Source organism: Gordionus sp. m RMFG-2023, chromosome 3 (assembly GCF_954871325.1).
Source record: "Gordionus sp. m RMFG-2023 chromosome 3, tfGorSpeb1-WG-v2, whole genome shotgun sequence".
NCBI classification, from domain to species: Eukaryota; Metazoa; Nematomorpha; class Gordioida; order Chordodea; family Parachordodidae; genus Gordionus; species Gordionus sp. m RMFG-2023.
The window spans coordinates 8,487,343-8,505,445 of NC_088777.1; the positions used below are offsets into that span (position 1 = coordinate 8,487,343).

The 18,103-nt window shown below is 25.0% G+C and overlaps 1 protein-coding gene across 1 annotated transcript in view; it reads left to right on the forward strand.

Moving 5' to 3' along the window:
- LOC135927273 (transcription elongation factor SPT6-like) overlaps positions 1 to 11,448 on the forward strand; it is a 32,517-nt gene extending 21,069 nt beyond the window's left edge. The window contains exons 23-29 of the mRNA XM_065463228.1: positions 309 to 653; positions 8,278 to 8,419; positions 8,659 to 8,799; positions 9,034 to 9,238; positions 10,087 to 10,269; positions 10,643 to 10,780; positions 10,968 to 11,448. Of these exons, the coding sequence (XP_065319300.1) occupies positions 309 to 653; positions 8,278 to 8,419; positions 8,659 to 8,799; positions 9,034 to 9,238; positions 10,087 to 10,269; positions 10,643 to 10,780; positions 10,968 to 11,281 (1,468 nt within the window). The 3' untranslated portion in view covers positions 11,282 to 11,448. The remainder of the gene's footprint in view (positions 1 to 308; positions 654 to 8,277; positions 8,420 to 8,658; positions 8,800 to 9,033; positions 9,239 to 10,086; positions 10,270 to 10,642; positions 10,781 to 10,967) is intronic.
- Positions 11,449 to 18,103: the final 6,655 nt, after the last annotated feature.

The window sequence follows — 18,103 nt, forward strand, 5'->3', positions numbered from 1 at the left end:
AAAAAAAAACTTGTATGAGAAATTCGTGTAAAATGTTTAACAACTTTCAAAGAATTGAATTTGAATGACGTAAGCGAGGGATGCATATCCCCTAAAAAGAATATTTCAACCTCAATAAATCTATAGAGCCTTTTTATGGTCTTTCAATATTCTTTTATTTAAACGGGAGTGGTGGTCAGTTTTTTTAAGAATCGCTTATATTAAGTTTTGCGCAACCAATCATTGAGGCCTAATTCCAGCCCTCACGTGATTTTAGTAATTAATAATGGTCAGCAATTTTTGTATTAATGCATTAAAAAAAATTTCAGCTACAAAGACACTCGTATCCCTCCTATGGAGCCCACGCTGGAAGAAAGGTTCAACATGGTCACTAAGGAAACCCCCCAGACCTTTTACATAGGGAAACTCTTATCCGTGCGAGTTTTAGGCTTAGCCTACGTAAACCCCAAAAAGGCCCTGGAGAGATTATCAGGAAATTACGATGGAGGAAACAACGATAATTTCGATGTTAGTCGTAACTTCAACCCAGTTAGGAATGAGGAAACTGGCCTATGGACTTGCCCGATATGTTACAAAGCCGACTTTGGAGAGCTCAGCGAAGTTTGGCAGCATTTCGATTGTCAATACTGCCCTGGCCAACCCGTTGGCATTAAGTAATATGAAGGATCATTATAGCTTTTTATTTCAACATCTTCATTGTTTTATGTTTATTTCTTCTTTTATTTTCAGTTTTGCATTTATTATTTATATAAGCTTTTGCATTTTAATTTTAACCAGGGCATAGCGCCCGGTTAGCTCCATTCCGGTTATTTTTAAACAAATTTATATCGGTTCAGTTTAAAAATTCATACCGGTTATTTCCGGTTCGTTCTGGATTTTTATTGAAAGATTAATAACCCACGGATAATTAATCTAATAAAAAATATTTTGAAAACTTTTAAAAATCAAAGATTTCTACAAAAAGTTTAATGACAAATTTGTAGTTTGTAAAATTTATTTTTTAATCGAATTAGAGAGCATTTAGCGAAATGTATTTTATTAAAAAATAAATAATATTGTTTAATATGAAAATTAAAATAAAATTTAAACCCCTTTATGAATCAGTTTAAACAGGTTTCTAAGTATTTAATTAACGGTCAGGAAATTATAACTATTCACTGGTTTTATTAGTTGATTCGCCAGATTTTAATGCAACAAAACAAGGTTCCTTGCATCATCTAAAATAGCATAAATTGTATAGAGTGAATTTGAGATTAATTATCTTCTCCGTTTAATGCCCAGGTTTACCCGGGTAAACCCGTTTCCCCTCTGATTTTCCTTCTCCAAATTATATTACGGTATGTCATATTTAAATGTTAAACTTGACATTTTTATCGATAATTCTTTTTTATCCCTTCCTACTTTTTAAACTTATTTAAATTAATTATTTTTTTTATTTTGTAAGATTACATTTATTTGCATTTTATAACATAATATTGTGGTTGTCAAAAATCATGATTTTTTCAAAAAAAATTGATTTATTTGATAAAATCAAATTTTATAATGTTCCTGGAAGAAAATAACTTCTGAAGTTATTGATCGGCCATATGCATTCATTTTATTCATCATAATTTTATCTATATTATGTTAATTGCCCGTTTGCGATGATTTAATTCACCTAAGTAAATAATGTGTTATTAAAAAAATTAAATTTTACAAGTTAACATGACTAGATTATTTTAATTAATATTTTACATAAACTATTAATATTTATAAACCGCATCTTTTATTAATTAATTCTATTATCATCCAGGGACCGGAATATAGTCCAGCGATTAATATAAAATTATTTTAAAATTTAAGAGTTTTATAATATTAAAAATATACATTATACTAAAATGAGTAATAATTATTGTTATGTGAAGAAAGAAAACGGATATTTTTAACTGTATTTATAATTCAATAAATTAAAAATTTTATATTCTTTTTCAGCCAGAAATTTTCCTGGGACGTTTCTTTACATAATAATTTCCCAATCCGTTCCATGTCCCTGAAATCAACAAAATATAGAATAAATATTTATTAAATAGGACAAAAATACGGTTCCCACACTAAATCGCCAAGTTCAAAATAGCCAAATATTTTTGTACGTAATTTAAAACACCACAAGTAATATAATATTTTATATATAATACAACCCTAATATATCATGATACTAATATAATGTAATAAAAGGAATTATAATACAAATATAATATAATACTAATATAATGATATTATAATATAATAAAACACTAACATATAACATAGTGTAATACAATATAAAATTAAAATAATAATATAATACAAATATAATATAATATGATACTAATTATAATTTTAATATTATAATATAATAAAATACTAACATATAATATAGTCTAATATAATATAAAATATATAATAATATATAATAATATATAATACTAATATAATTAAAATATATGATATTATAATAATATATATAATTATAATATAATGATATTATAATATGAAAAAATAATATATAATATAATATATAATAATAATATAATCTAATATAATATAATTTGATACTAATAATGTAATACACTATAATAAATATAATAATATATAATACTAATATAATTAAAATATAATGATATTATAATAATATATATAATTATAATATAATGATATTATAATATGAAAAAATAACTAATATATAATATAATGTAATATAATATAAAATATATAATAAGAATATAATCTAATATAATATAATACTAATATGTAATACAGTATAATATTAATATAACGTTATATTATAATATAATAAAAATCCTAATATAAGTCTAATATAATATAAAATATATATAATAATATAATATAAAATGTATAATAATAATATAATATAAAATATATAATAAGAATATAATCTAATATAATATAATACTAATATGTAATATAATATAATACTAATATGTAATATAATATAATACTAATATGTAATACAGTATAATATTAATATAACGTTATATTATAATATAATATAAATCCTAATATAAGTCTAATATAATATAAAATATATATAATAATATAATATAAAATGTATAATAATAATATAATATAAAATATATAATAATAATATAATGTAATATAAAATATGTAATAATAATAAAATAAAATTATAATTAAAAATAAAAATAAAATTTTGTTTAATCAGGCGTCCTAGATTTTGAATCCTAATAGTTTATTTTTTAAGGTTTATATTGATTCATAAGTATATGGAACTCACTTTTCTTACTATAAGCTTCATGAATAAATTTTTTTATCTTAGTTAATTTAACTTTTACTCCTATAAATATCTGATATCTTAATATTTTATTTTTTTTAAATTTATATTGATTCATAAGTATAAGAAACTCACTTGTCTTATTGGAAACTTTATGAATAAATTTTTTTGTCGTAGTTAATTTAACTTTTACTCCTATAAATATCTGATATCTTAATATTATATTTTTTTAAGGTATATATTGATTCATAAGTATATGAAACTCACTTGTCTTACTGGAAACTTTATGAATAAATTTTTTATCATAGTTAATTTAACTTTTACTCCTATAAATATCTGATATCTTAATATTTTATTTTTTTTGAGGTTTTGTATACTTAGGTCTTTGTAAAAAAAAGTACTAATATTTATTATAATATCGGATTAAATAAATATAATAAAAAACAAAAGTAATAATGTACAATTTAATATATACGTATATTTTTGTAAAATATAAAAAAAGTAGTAATATTTTAAAATACAATTTAATATATACGTATAATTTTATAAAATATAAAAAAGTAGTAATATTTTAATGTACAATTTAATATATATTTATATTTTTGTAAAATATAAAAAGTAGTAGTAATATTTATTATATTATCGGATTAAATAAATATAATAAAAAAACAAAAGTAATAATGTACAATTTAATAAGTATAATTTTGTAAAAATATAAGAAAGTACTAATATTTATTATATTATATTAAATAAATATAATAAAAAAACAAAATTAATAATGTACAATTAAATATATGAGTAAAATTTACTCAGAATAACTTGAATATATATTATTCGATTGAAAATTTACCAAAAATGATATTTTGTCTAAAAAGGAAAACAAATTTAAGATTACTCTATCATACATAGACGTTAGATTGTCTATTTTATGATTTAATCTTTCATAAGTCCGATTTGCTCGCCAAACAATCGATCCATTATGAATTTGTAAGAGTTTAAATATCGTTCGAATTTTCGATCAATATTTTTATAAGAACGTACACTTTCGGGTGCACTGCTGGTTTTCCTTTTTAGAGCATGATGGAACCCCTCGAGGTGGTTATTTGTGCGGGGCCCATCTACATGATATCTAAAATAAATATTGAAAAATAATTATTTTAAGTTTTTATAACTTGTCCATATAGTATGGGGGAATAAGGCAGTTTCACCAAGCCACGTATGATCCATATACTCCATAAAACGAAGTAGGGATGGATTGTTAGTTGCCATTGAGTAGCAAGATAAACGAACCTCGGCCAAATGCTCCTCCTTGCAAAATGGTAAATTTGTCATCCGCCTAACAACTATATGGACATGGGACGTTCAGGTAGTCCCTAACTAAACCCAAAGCTTGACATTTCAGCCATAAAGCTTAAGAATAATGGAAGAAACATCCGAAATATTTTAAATTATAATTTACATATATTATAATTTAACCTTTGATCACTATATTCGGAAATACAAATCGAAGAGCAGATATAGCCGCTGCCTCAAAATCTGTTTGATCATTTGGAGGATTGAAATTGATGCCTTCCAGGGTACAAAAATTTCTGACTATATGAAATAGTTGAATATATGTCTCCCTTGATTTATCTGGAAGGAGAGCATGTATAACTGGTATCATGACGTTTTCATACATCACGTGTATGGTATAGAGCTGACAATATAATCTCGGAACTATGTAGAAAGTTCCGTCCATATATATTGTCGTAGCAGCTCCCAACAATTTTAACATATCCGTAGTCCCAATAAATTAACTATAGATGATTATGAAATTATGGATGCAGCATATGCTATGCTTGACATAAATCAAAATATTTATAGTAAAAACATAATATAATATATATATATATATGTTTAAAGGTCAATTTGTCAATGGTCAAAAGGGAAAACCTTTCCTTTTTTATCAAGATCATCTCTACCGGTTTCACTATGAAAGGGGGGATGTTGTTCATTACCGTTGCAGGAAACCAGGCTGTTCTGCAAAATGTAAATATGATCATATTTACATTTCATCAGGTGTACATGAACACCAACCTGATGTCGTTTGAGCTTCTCAAAACAAAAGAGGTTCTTGAAAGAACGATCCAAGATCCTACCGAAACAAGGATGAGGATTTATAAAAAAACTATCGATATTAGATGTTTAGAGACTACTCACATCGAAAATTATCCAGAGGCAATCCCCCCTTTCATATCAATTAGGGGTCATATTGACAGACTTCTAAAGAAATATAGGCATTCCATGCCTCATTCAATTGAGGATATAATATTAACGCCTGTATATGCAACCTCTACCAGATCTCAAAGATTTCACATCCCTACTGAATCTAATAGGATATTGGTCTTTGGGACTACGGATATGTTAAAATTGTTGGGAGCTGCTACGACAATATATATGGACGGAACTTTCTACATAGTTCCGAGATTATATTGTCAGCTCTATACCATACACGTGATGTATGAAAAATGATACCAGTTATATATGCTCTCCTTCCAGATAAATCAAGGGAGACATATATTCAACTATTTCATATAGTCAGAAATTTTTGTACCCTGGAAGGCATCAATTTCAATCCTCCAAATGGTCAAACAGATTTTGAGGCAGCGGCTATATCTGCTCTTCGATTTGTATTTCCGAATATAGTGATCAAAGGTTAAATTATAATATATGTAAATTATAATTTAAAATATTTCGGATGTTTCTTCCATTATTCTCAAGCTTTCGGAAATGTCAAGCTTTGGGTTTAGTTAGGGACTACCTGAACGACTCCCATGTCCATATAGTTGTTAGGCGGATGACAACTTTACCATTTTGTAAGGAGGAGCATTTGGCCGAGGTTCGTTTATCTTGCTACTCAATGGCAACTAACAATCCATCCCTACTTCGTTTTATGGAGTATATGGATCATACGTGGCTTGGTGAAACTGCCTTATTCCCCCATACTATATGGACAAGGTATAAAAACTTAAAATAATTATTTTTCAATATTTATTTTAGATATCATGTAGATGGGCCCTGCACAAATAACCACCTCGAGGGGTTCCATCATGCTCTAAAAAGGAAAACCAGCAGTGCACATCCGAAAGTGTACGTTCTTATAAAAATATTGATCGAAAATCAAAAATCGAACGATATTAAACTCTTACAAATTCATAATGGATCGATTGTTTGGCGAGCAAATCGGACTTATGAAAGATTAAATCATAAAATAGACAATCTAACGTCTATGTATGATAGAGTAATCTTAAATTTGTTTTCCTTTTTAGACAAAATATCATTTTTGGTAAATTTTCAATCAAATAATATATATTCAAGTTATTCTGATTAAATTTTACTTATATATTTAATTGTACATTATTAATTTTGTTTTTTTATTATATTTATTTAATACGATAATATAATAAATATTAGTACTTTCTTATATTTTTACAAAATTATACTCATTAAATTGTACATTATTACTTTTGTTTTTTTATTATATTTATTTAATCCTATAATATAATAAATATTACTACTACTTTTTATATTTTACAAAAATATAAATATATATTAAATTGTACATTAAAATATTACTACTTTTTTATATTTTATAAAAATATACGTATATATTAAATTGTACATTATTACTTTTGTTTTTTATTATATTTATTTAATCCGATATTATAATAAATATTAGTACTTTTTTTTACAAAGACCTAAGTATATAAAACCTTAAAAAAATAAAATATTAAGATATCAGATATTTATAGGAGTAAAAGTTAAATTATCTACGACAAAAAAATTTATTCATAAAGTTTCCAATAAGATAAGTGAGTTTTATATACTTATGAATCAATATAATCCTTAAAAAATAATAAAATATTAAGATATCAGATATTTATAGGAGTAAAAGTTAAATTAACTAAGATAAAAAAATTTATTTATGAAGCTTATAGTAAGAAAAGTGAGTTCCATATACTTATGAATCAATATAAACCTTAAAAAATAAACTATTAGGATGTCAAAATCTAGGACGCCTGATACATAATTTTATTTTATTTTTAATTATAATTTTATTTTATTATTATTACATATTTTATATTACATTATACTATTATTATATATTTTATATTATATTATTATTATACATTTTATATTATATTATATTATTATTTATATTTTATATTATATTAGACTTATATTAGGATTTTTATTATATTATAATATAACGTTATATTAATATTATACTGTATTACATATTAGTATTATATTTATTATAGTGTATTACATTATTAGTATCAAATTATATTATATTAGTATTATATTATTATTATATATTTTATATTGTATTAGACTATATTATATGTTAGTATTTTATTATATTATATTATAATATTAAAATTATAATTGGTATCATATTATATTATTATTTTAATTTTATATTGTATTACACTATGTTATATGTTAGTGTTTTATTATATTATAATATCATTATATTATAATTATATTATATTTGTATTATAATTCCTTTTATTACATTATATTAGTATCATGATATATTAGGGTTGTATTATATATAAAATATTATATTACTTGTGGTGTTTTAAATTACGTACAAAAATATTTGGCTATTTTGAACTTGGCGATTTATTGTGGGAACCTTAAATTGAGTCCATTATTTAAATTTTGGCGGTCATTTTTTGTAGATGTTTTGGCTATTATGAGCTCGGCGATTTAGTGGTTATACAAAAAATACTTAGTGATTTTTTGATATCTCCATTATTTTTATATAAAATTATTTATATAGGAGTTTGTTATGTCAAAAATAAATATTATCTAGGGATTTGTCTAACATAAAATTTTAATAATTAAAATGCGGAAATAATTTAAATCATGAATTTTATTCAGAAAATCATCGATTTAAAGTACCAATTTATATCGATTTTAATATAACATATATATATATATATATATATATGAAATAGGGTGCGATTGGAGAATGGCCTAAATGGATTCATCCACGTTAAAAACATATCCGACAAAATGGTCAAAAACCCTGAAGACAGAGTCAAGAATGGAATGTCTCTGTATGCTAGAATCCTTAAAATTGACATTGAGAGATTTTCGGTTTAGATTTAATTAATTAATTTAACTGACTAGTGATCACCTTATATACAATGATCGCTGGTCAATTATGATTGATTGATATCATCTTGAAATCTATTACAAAACCTTTCTTTCCTTTGATCGTTTTGGATATATGATAGTTTTTTAAACCAAATTTGGTATAACTTTTGTGAACTTTTTAAATTTGCCCTCCCCCAACCCGCCAAAATAGATATTTATAAATTATCATTTTTTTACAGGTTGAACTAACGTGCAAATCATCAGACTTAGCCGACATTAATAACGAATTCAAACCTCCCAAAGATTTGTATTATGACTACGATGAAGAAGCGGCAGACATTAAAAAAGCCACCAGCTTGGCCCAGCTTCAGAAAAACGAAGTACATTTTTTTAGATTTGTAACTTTAAAAAAACGTGATAATAGAACGTGACTAAAACCCTAGTAATTTTAGCACTCCTAATTTACAAGATCTAATTATGCATTAAAGATGGAGTCATTTTATTAACAATATCCAAAATGACGAAATTTTTTATTTAAATTCTCATATCGTTCTAGATAGTGATTAAAACTTCCCCAACTGAAAATGGTAATAATTTGATAATTTTTTTAAAAGGGAAAATCGAAAAACTCATCCGGCTACATTATATGCAAACGCGTTATATCTCATCCTAACTTCAAAAACGTCACATTTTCTCAGGCCCAAAGTTTGCTCGAAGCGATGCCCGCCGGGGAAGCTCTTATAAGGCCTAGTACATCTAAAGGCAGCGATCATCTAACCTTGACATGGAAAATCGTTGAGGGAATTTATCAACACATAGGTTCGTTAAAATAATTTTTTGTGGGCTAGATTTCTCTGTAAATTTTTCTTTTTTAGCTAAGCACACAAAACAGATATTATATTTTCGTAACTTGTAACGCTCAATCTTTAAAATATTGTTATAAATCAATTACATAACTAAAATATTAGATTGCTAATCGCCATTTTGGAATATTTTGAAACGGGTATTTTTGACTAAGATATATGCTTGAAAATCTTGCTAAGATCATTCCATGACAAATCGACCAAAAAACGAGATTTTTGATCACCATACCTGTAAAGGAATTAAATTTACTTCTTATTTTGTAGTGTTGTTAAAGTAGCGCGTTACTTTTTTTAGTAGCGGTAGTTTTAGCGCGTTATTTAAAAAAATATCGTTAGTAGTAGCTCGTTACTAATTTCGGTTTTATAATAAATGCCCACAAAATTGTTAAAATATATTTATAATTAATTCTATAATCATAATCTTTATATTCTTGAAATTTATATTATTTTAAATTTTCAACGCATATATACCAAGTCCGATTAATTTAAAGGTCAGTCAAATCGTTGATTGATTTAACATGGAATAGCCTTTCATCATATAATATTTTTCTTAGTAAATAATATATAAAGAGTTACTTTATGATGGCGATTAAACTTCGATTTTAATACTTTAAAATACCGTCCAACAAAACAACTGATTTTAAAAGGATTCTAGTTTAACGGCATTAAATTCATTGCTCTTAACGTTATTATCTTTAGCTTTATTCATAAAACAATCATTAATCCGAATTGTATAAAATTACAATCCACTAATGTTTCTTTGAATTCACAAATACAAATTCTTCTCATTTAAAAATAATAAAGATATCAAAGAAGAAGGAAAGGACAAACCTTTTACCCTTGGCAAATCTCTGTGGATAGGTAACGAAGAATTCGAGGATTTGGACGAGATCATTGCCCGTCACATAACCCCCATGGCTGCTCTAGCACGTGACTTAACTTCCCACAAGTATTATTATGAAGATCCTACAGCGACAGCTGCAACTGGTAAATATTGTTTTTTATTTCATGTTTTTTGTAATTTTTTAAAATTAAATCAGGCCCTATGTGTATCATTCAAAGAATTTTTTTTTATTTAGTGAAATTAATTCTAAATAATACACAACGACCCCTGAACCCCCTTGTTTTTTTGGTTATAATTAACCAATCAGTTAAATATTATGTTTGCATTCTTATTCATATTTGGCTAGTTTTTAATATATTCGCATTTTTTATATGTGGTGGAGCTATTTTAATTTCTTTCTAATTGGGAAGAGTATTTGTGTTAATTTTTTTATCAAATAAAATCATTGGTATTAATCAAGCTCATATAAAATTTAAAAGTATATAATTTAATCTCAATTTAAAATGATAATGATAGGCAATTTTAATCAGAATGGGGAAGAAAGTGAAGCAGAAGGAGGCGTTAAACGGTTGTTAGAATATTTGTTACGCGAGACCAAAAAGGGGGCCCCACTTCGTATACCATACGCTTTTGGACCCTCCAAGGATTATCCTGGTAAATAAATTAATCTTTAAAGACCACATATATGACGTTATGTGTTCAACAACTTGTATAAGGGAGATTATATCATATTAAATTTTTAAAATTCATAATATTTCAAAAAAGTATCATTTTTATACTTTACTTGTAGATATTCATTTTACATTATGCAAATTAATTCCATGTTTATTTAAAATTAAAGGCAAATTTCTTTTAGCCTACATGCCACGCACCAATCCCCATTACGAATACGTTACCATAACATCTCAAGGTTTAAGATATAGGAGTCGCATATTTGGTTCGCTGAATAGCTTGATTCATTGGTTTAAAGAACATTTTAGGGAGGCCCCTCCTTCCTATCAATACACTCGAGCCAACGATAATAATAATCTCAGAAACGATTACAACACTTCAGCAAACCAATATTTCCCTGAGGGCGGAAATAACACGAATGATTATAATACAGCCAGCAATTATACTCCATCTAATTGGTCCACTAATATTAGGAATTATTAAATATGGTATTTTGGGTGTTAGAAGTATGATATAACTAAATACTTTTTAATGTATTCGCTTACCAAATCAATTATATTTAAAATTAGGAATCTTGTAAATGTATTAATTATAATATTTCCACTTATATTATGAATTAAATTATTTATAAACGTTGTTTTTATATATTATATAATATATCAGCTCAAAAACAAACAAAATAACCAACTATATATTTATTTTATCAAATAGAAAATTAAATAGTGCATGTAATAGAATAACGTATTCCCTAAGATATATAGGAATATATTCATAGTTGGGCCATTCCATGTCAAATCGATCAAAAAAGGCACTTTTTCGGCCGAGCCCTTTGAAAATTGGAGCCCCTATATCTCGAGAACCAGGTGTGCTAGCGAGCTAAAATAAACGGCTTTCTCACTCTTTTACCTATCTAAATAATTCCAGAAATTTTAAACAAATTTAAAGGGGGTCGGCCGAATCGTGATCGATTTGACGTGGAATGGCTCAGTTAAAAAATGCATTTTAGTCATTTAGAGTCGAATATTTCCCATCGAAGCGGGTTCTAGTAACAAGTTGATAATTTTCTTTTATGCTTTACCATAAATTATTTCGAAAATTTAAAGAAAAGAAATCATAAAATTTACTTCAAATTCGCCATAGCGTTAAGTTTCAAATAAAATTTGATTCATTCAAAAATAAGAGTGCTTACATTCTTAAAGTTGTGTTGTACCTTTTAATTAAATATAAAGAAAATAGACCCTTTATATTTTTATATGAGGCTTTGATATCCCCCCCCCCCCTACTTTTTGAGATGATAAAGGTTATATCATCTTATGGCCAATTCGGTACTTTGCTATTATCATTTCGTTATAATTTTTTTTCGCTTTATTCAAATACGATCTTGCCACTAGTTTTTTTTAAAGATAATTTTATCTTTCAGGAATATACTAAGGGGTTGTAAGAGTTTTAGTGGTTAAAATTATTGTGCTCTATAGAGTTAACAACTTAAGAGAATATTAGGTAAATTCTATTTTATCGATTCTGCAATAGTTCATCTTGACAAAGTTGAATAATAAAAGGAAAAAAATTCTAAGACTCTAAATTTATACTTTGAAGATCGAGATATCTTTGATCATTTTAATTTTTTTTAATATACATCTTAATGAAATTAAGATAATTATATTTTTTAAAAAAATCATTTTATAACTTTCATTTCCTTTTTTAATATAAAATTTGATAATATTTTTATTATCGATTATAATATTGTTCTGGTAAAACCCATAAAATCTAAAGTAGAGACGATAGTACATACGTGTGTGGAAAATATTTACATTAAGAATATTACTAAGTTATTTGCGTACAACCTCAAGGTAAATTACTTAAAAAAATAATTTTAACCTTACCAAGCAATGCATTTTTTAAATCTAATTTAAAAAAATTTTTAATTTAATTTTTTATATTATATAATTTATTACATTTTCTTCTTAAACATACAAAAAACAATAAGTAGTAATATAAATTTAATTATTTTAAGATTAAAAAATTTCAACATCATTTTAAAATCCATTAATATTAATAAATTAGAAATTTTGTTTAATCTCATTTTAAACTTTATAATTTATCATATTTAAAAAAAATGTTGGTTTCTTTTTTAACAATTTTCTTATTAGCAACTTTATATTCCAAAGTTGAAGGTAATTATTATAATAAATTGAAAAAAATTTGATTTTTTGAAATAAATGATAACTAATTTGAGTGAATATATCAGGGATTCTAACCCGTCAAAATTTTTGCCCGGGTTAAGTTCAGGGAAATATTTTTGAACCCGGGTTCAGCTTGGGCTTAAGAATTTTTAAATTGATAAAAAAAAATATTTTATTATATCAAAATTAAAAAACTAGACATAAATTTTTTATTTTATTTATAGGCAAAATATAGTTAAAAATACAAAGCATAGTCATGTATAGATTTAAAAATTATTTAGATGTATTACTTTAAATTAACAATATCCAATATAATAACTTTGACTTGTAAATGGCGTAAATGAATTCAATTGTTTGAAATTTATTAACAATCCAATACGAATCTTTGAGAATAAATTTAAAAATGGAGTAAATGAATTAAGTTGTTTAAAATTTATTAACACTTCACTTAATTGAAAAATATTATAAAATATCAAGTAAATTATTATTTACAATTATACAAATATCTTATATTTTAAGCATTACACTGTTCCCAGGTTCGATTCGGTTTAGGGGTTTCGAAAATTTTATAAAAAGGGGTTTAGGTTCGGTTCGGGTTCAAATTTTTTCCCAAAAACCCGGGTTCGGTTCGAACCCCTAGAAAATTCTATAAGGCCTCATAACAACCGTGATGATGATAAAGCGATATAAGGATCATGGATAAAAGATAGAATAGCTTACTGGTGCCTTTTTGTTACTACAAATTTTACCAGACTTTTTGAATAATTTTTTGCCGGTGCATACATGGTTATTAAAAATTTATGAATAATATTTAGGAAAATTAATAAATTCAATATGGGGTATTGATTTCCCGTTTATTCACTTGTTACATCAATTGTACAGCTGTAAAATTACATGATTACACTTTGTAATTTAAGTAGCGTGATGCGATGTCGAGCTATTTTTGAAGGTGCTCTAAACGAGCCGTGAGGTTTGGGCTCAGATATTTTCAGGCTTCAAATATGTTATAATTTACCGAAAATCCTACATTGGCCAATATATATATATTGTTCATTTGCCATGGAAATCTATCAATTTCTGGAAGGATCTCAATATGAGAAGTTAGCATTCACAAATATCCTAGATAGTATTTAAGATGATTTTAAATAAAATGTTTATATGTTTTTTTTTGATAGTTTTGTATAAATGAGTATACGCGCTTATTGATAAATGCTCTTCTTTCAAATTTTTGATTTAAGCATAAAATAATTTACAAACTTGCTTAATTTATTTATATTTGATCATTAGGGAATGCTGATCCACAATTAGGAATGGGTCAAACTATTTATGAGCGGGTTCAACAACTCAGACGTTTAAGAACCTATGTTAGAGATGGTAATAGAAAATGAAAATGGATTATTAAATTATTTTACAAAAAAAAACAATTATTTTTAGAAGTCCGCACTTTTTGTTTGAATAACTGTCCAAATTCAAGAATGAATTGCTCAATTTGTGATAGAAATGCTACATAAATATTTATGATAATTTTATTATTATCATATGCATTTTTAGGGTTCTTATAAAAATTATACATTTAGGGTTGTTAAAAATTACACATTTATAATTGAATAAATCTATATTTAAATAAGGTTCAAATAAAAATATATAAATAAAAATTGACACCGTGCTCTGACTCTGCTAAGGGATACTACTATTAAAATAATCATAACTGAAATGTTTCTTATCCAAATTTTAAAAAAAATTATTATGTCAGAAGAATATCAATAAATACGATGTTTTACTAATTTTAATTTATTTGTATTAATCTAAATTCTTATACAATCTATGAAACATGATCTAATCTTTGTTCTAACAATGGTTTAAGTTAGGAGACATCTTATGCCTTTAAATAAATTTTATTAAAGAATAACTCAATATAATATTTTTAATATATTTCACCGGAAAACATTGCTAGAAATCCCTGCAACCATGGTTTTGGAAAACGTAGGCTTATAGATTTAGAAAAGGAATTAAAATGTAACCTTTAAAAAAAATAACCAGTAATGCCTAATTTTGCAATAAAAAGGGGTTTCTGTTATTTTTTTTCTTTACAAGGGAAAGACAAATAAAAATTATTTGAAAACAAAATTTCTAGTATATTTAACATGAAATGCAGGGTAGACGAACAAATATCAATTTGATAATAATCAAACTTTATTTTTTCCTTTTATTAATAAGTTGGACAAACTAATGAAATGTTTCTCGAATAATTAATAGATTATGATAATAAAACTTAACATTTTATTTAATTACTAGCTAATAACCCGTCAAGAATGACGGGGTAGAGGGGTAATTAGTACTAAATATGCTTTTTAGTATTAGGAGAAAAAGATATAAAATTGTTGCAATGTAAACCGTGAGCATTAAGGGTATTAGAAATATCAAAATATTTGTGATAGGAATCATATTGGGTAAAATTAAAAATATGGGCTCTTTGGTCTCAAAATTTTGTTTTGCAGACACAGCAGGCCTGATCAAAAAACCACGTCCCATGCAACTTACCCAATATTTTGCCATTTATTTATATTGTAATTTAATAATAATGTCTTAAATTTAATCTTATATTTAGAATAAAATTTAAATTTGTGATAGAAATCATATTGAATAAAATTTAAAATAGAGATGCTTGGGAATTTTTTAATTTTAAATATGGGGTAGACATTGACCTGAAATTTTTTTTTGCAGACATAGCTAGGCCTGATCAAAAAACGTCCCATGCAACTTTCATAAAATTTTGCCATTTATTTCTGTTGTAATTTAATAACAATGTTTTAAATTTAATTTTATATTCCATTTATTTCTATTGTAATTTAATAATATCTTAAATTTAATTTTATATTTAGAATAAAATTATAATTTGTGATAGAAATCATATTAGATAAAATTTAAAATATTGAAATTTTTTAATTTTAAATATGTACCAGACATTGGCCTGAAATTTTTTTTCTCAAACCTGGCCAACCCATAATAATTTTGTAATTTTTTCCCAAGCCTGGAGATAGGTAAATCTCTGAAAACTATATAGTTGGGAAAATTTTCTTAAGCCTGCCAAAGACCATAGTAATTTTGTTAGTTAAGAACTGAAATAAAATATATAAAAGTCATAATTCAATTAAAAATAAAATCAATGAAAGTTGCATTAACTTGGTTTTTTAATCAGGCCTGGTGATTTCTGTAAAAAAAATTTTCAGGCTAATGTCTAGCCTATATTTAAAATTAAAAAATTTTCAAGCATTTCTATTTTATATTTTACCCAATATGATTTATATCATAAATCTAAATTTTATTCTAAATATAAAATTAAATTTATAACATGTTAAGGATGTTGAAGCAATGTTATATTGATCTTGATTTTCAGTACTACTACACTTTGATATTGATGCAATAAGACTTTTCTCTTGTATTTTCTTGCTTCGACAAAGTTCCTGTCTCCGTCTGGCTTTCTCCTTATGCTGATAAATTATTAAAATTTGAAAATATATACCTATTAAATAGTTTGAATTTTAACTTATATACACTAAAAAAGTTATGCATAACTTATTTTGGTAAATTATCATTTTTAGCCCCCATAGAATGTCTAAATTTGAGACAAAAATTTACTGTTAAGGATCTTGAAACAACATTGCTCTTGATTTTCAGTACTACAATTTGATTGTTGATTTTCAGTACTACAATTTGATTGTTGATTTTCACTATCTTTTTGTTGAATGGCAGAAATCTGCAAATATAATATAATATATCAGTTATGTCTAAATTTGAAACAAAAATTTATTGTTAAGGATCTTGAAACAATAATACATTGCTTTTGATTTTCAGTACAATTTGATAGTTGATTTTCAGTATCTTTTTGTTGAATGGTATCTCGTGCAGGAATCTAAAAATATAATAAAATAGTAATTAAATCAAAATATATGAATATCTATTGTATAAGTTAGTTTCAGTTCAGTTGTTTGATTTATTAGTTATTGGTAATGGAAGATGAATAAATGTTTAATATGATTTTAAAAAGAATGTAAAAAATTTAAAAATATCAGAATACCAATTTAATAGTTTGAATTTTAAAGTAGCTAAAAATTTTGAATCGTATCTTCTATTTGATTAATTTTGTCAGATCAAGAAAAAAAATCATTTTGCCAGATTAAGAAAAAAAATCTTTGCCGGGATTCGAACCTAAGTCCATTAATCTATTAGATTTGTAAGCTGAAATATATAAACCCAGGGATTCGAACCGAACCCGAACCCGGAGAAGTGAACCCGGGTTTTTAGAAAAAACTCTAAACCCGAACCGAACCTGAACCCCATTTATAAAATTTTCAAAACCCCGAACCGAACCCAAGAATTTTATTTGAACCCGGGTTCAACCGGGTTCAGTGTATTATTTAAAATCATATATTAATATATGTAAATACAAATATTATATTTTCAATTTCCAATTAAATGAAGTGTTAATAAATTTTAAACAACTTAATTCATTTATGCCATTTTTAAATTTATTCTCGATTCCTATTGGAGTGTTAAAAAATTTTAAAAAATTGAATTAATTTACGCCATTTATTTTTAAATTTTTATCTTATTATTCTTAAAGATTATTAATTAGAAGAAAATGGTTAACAAATCAAAGTAAAAATTATTATATTGTTAATTTAAAAAATTCTAAACATCTAACTTAAAAATTGTTAAATATAGGGCAGTTTTTGTGAACTTATTAAAATGATTTTAAAATTTATATATGCTAATCATTTATTTTTGGTTCAGATTAATTTTTACAAGATATTAATGAAGTGCATATTATAAATTAAATTAAATTTATAAATATCTCTTTTTTAATTCTGAAATCATTGCTATTTAAAAAAATTGTTCTCTTTTTATAGATTTAAGATTAAAGATAAAGTCATATTTGATAAGCATTTTACCCTTAATACAATAGAAAAAAAATCAATATGTTCATATTGCAAAGTAAAAATGTCTGGTAATCTATTGTCAAATTTAGAAAGACACCTGGAAAGAAATCACAACAATGAATATTTAAATTATTTAAATGAAAAAACAAAATATCAGGAATTGTTATTGGCAAAAAAGCCTA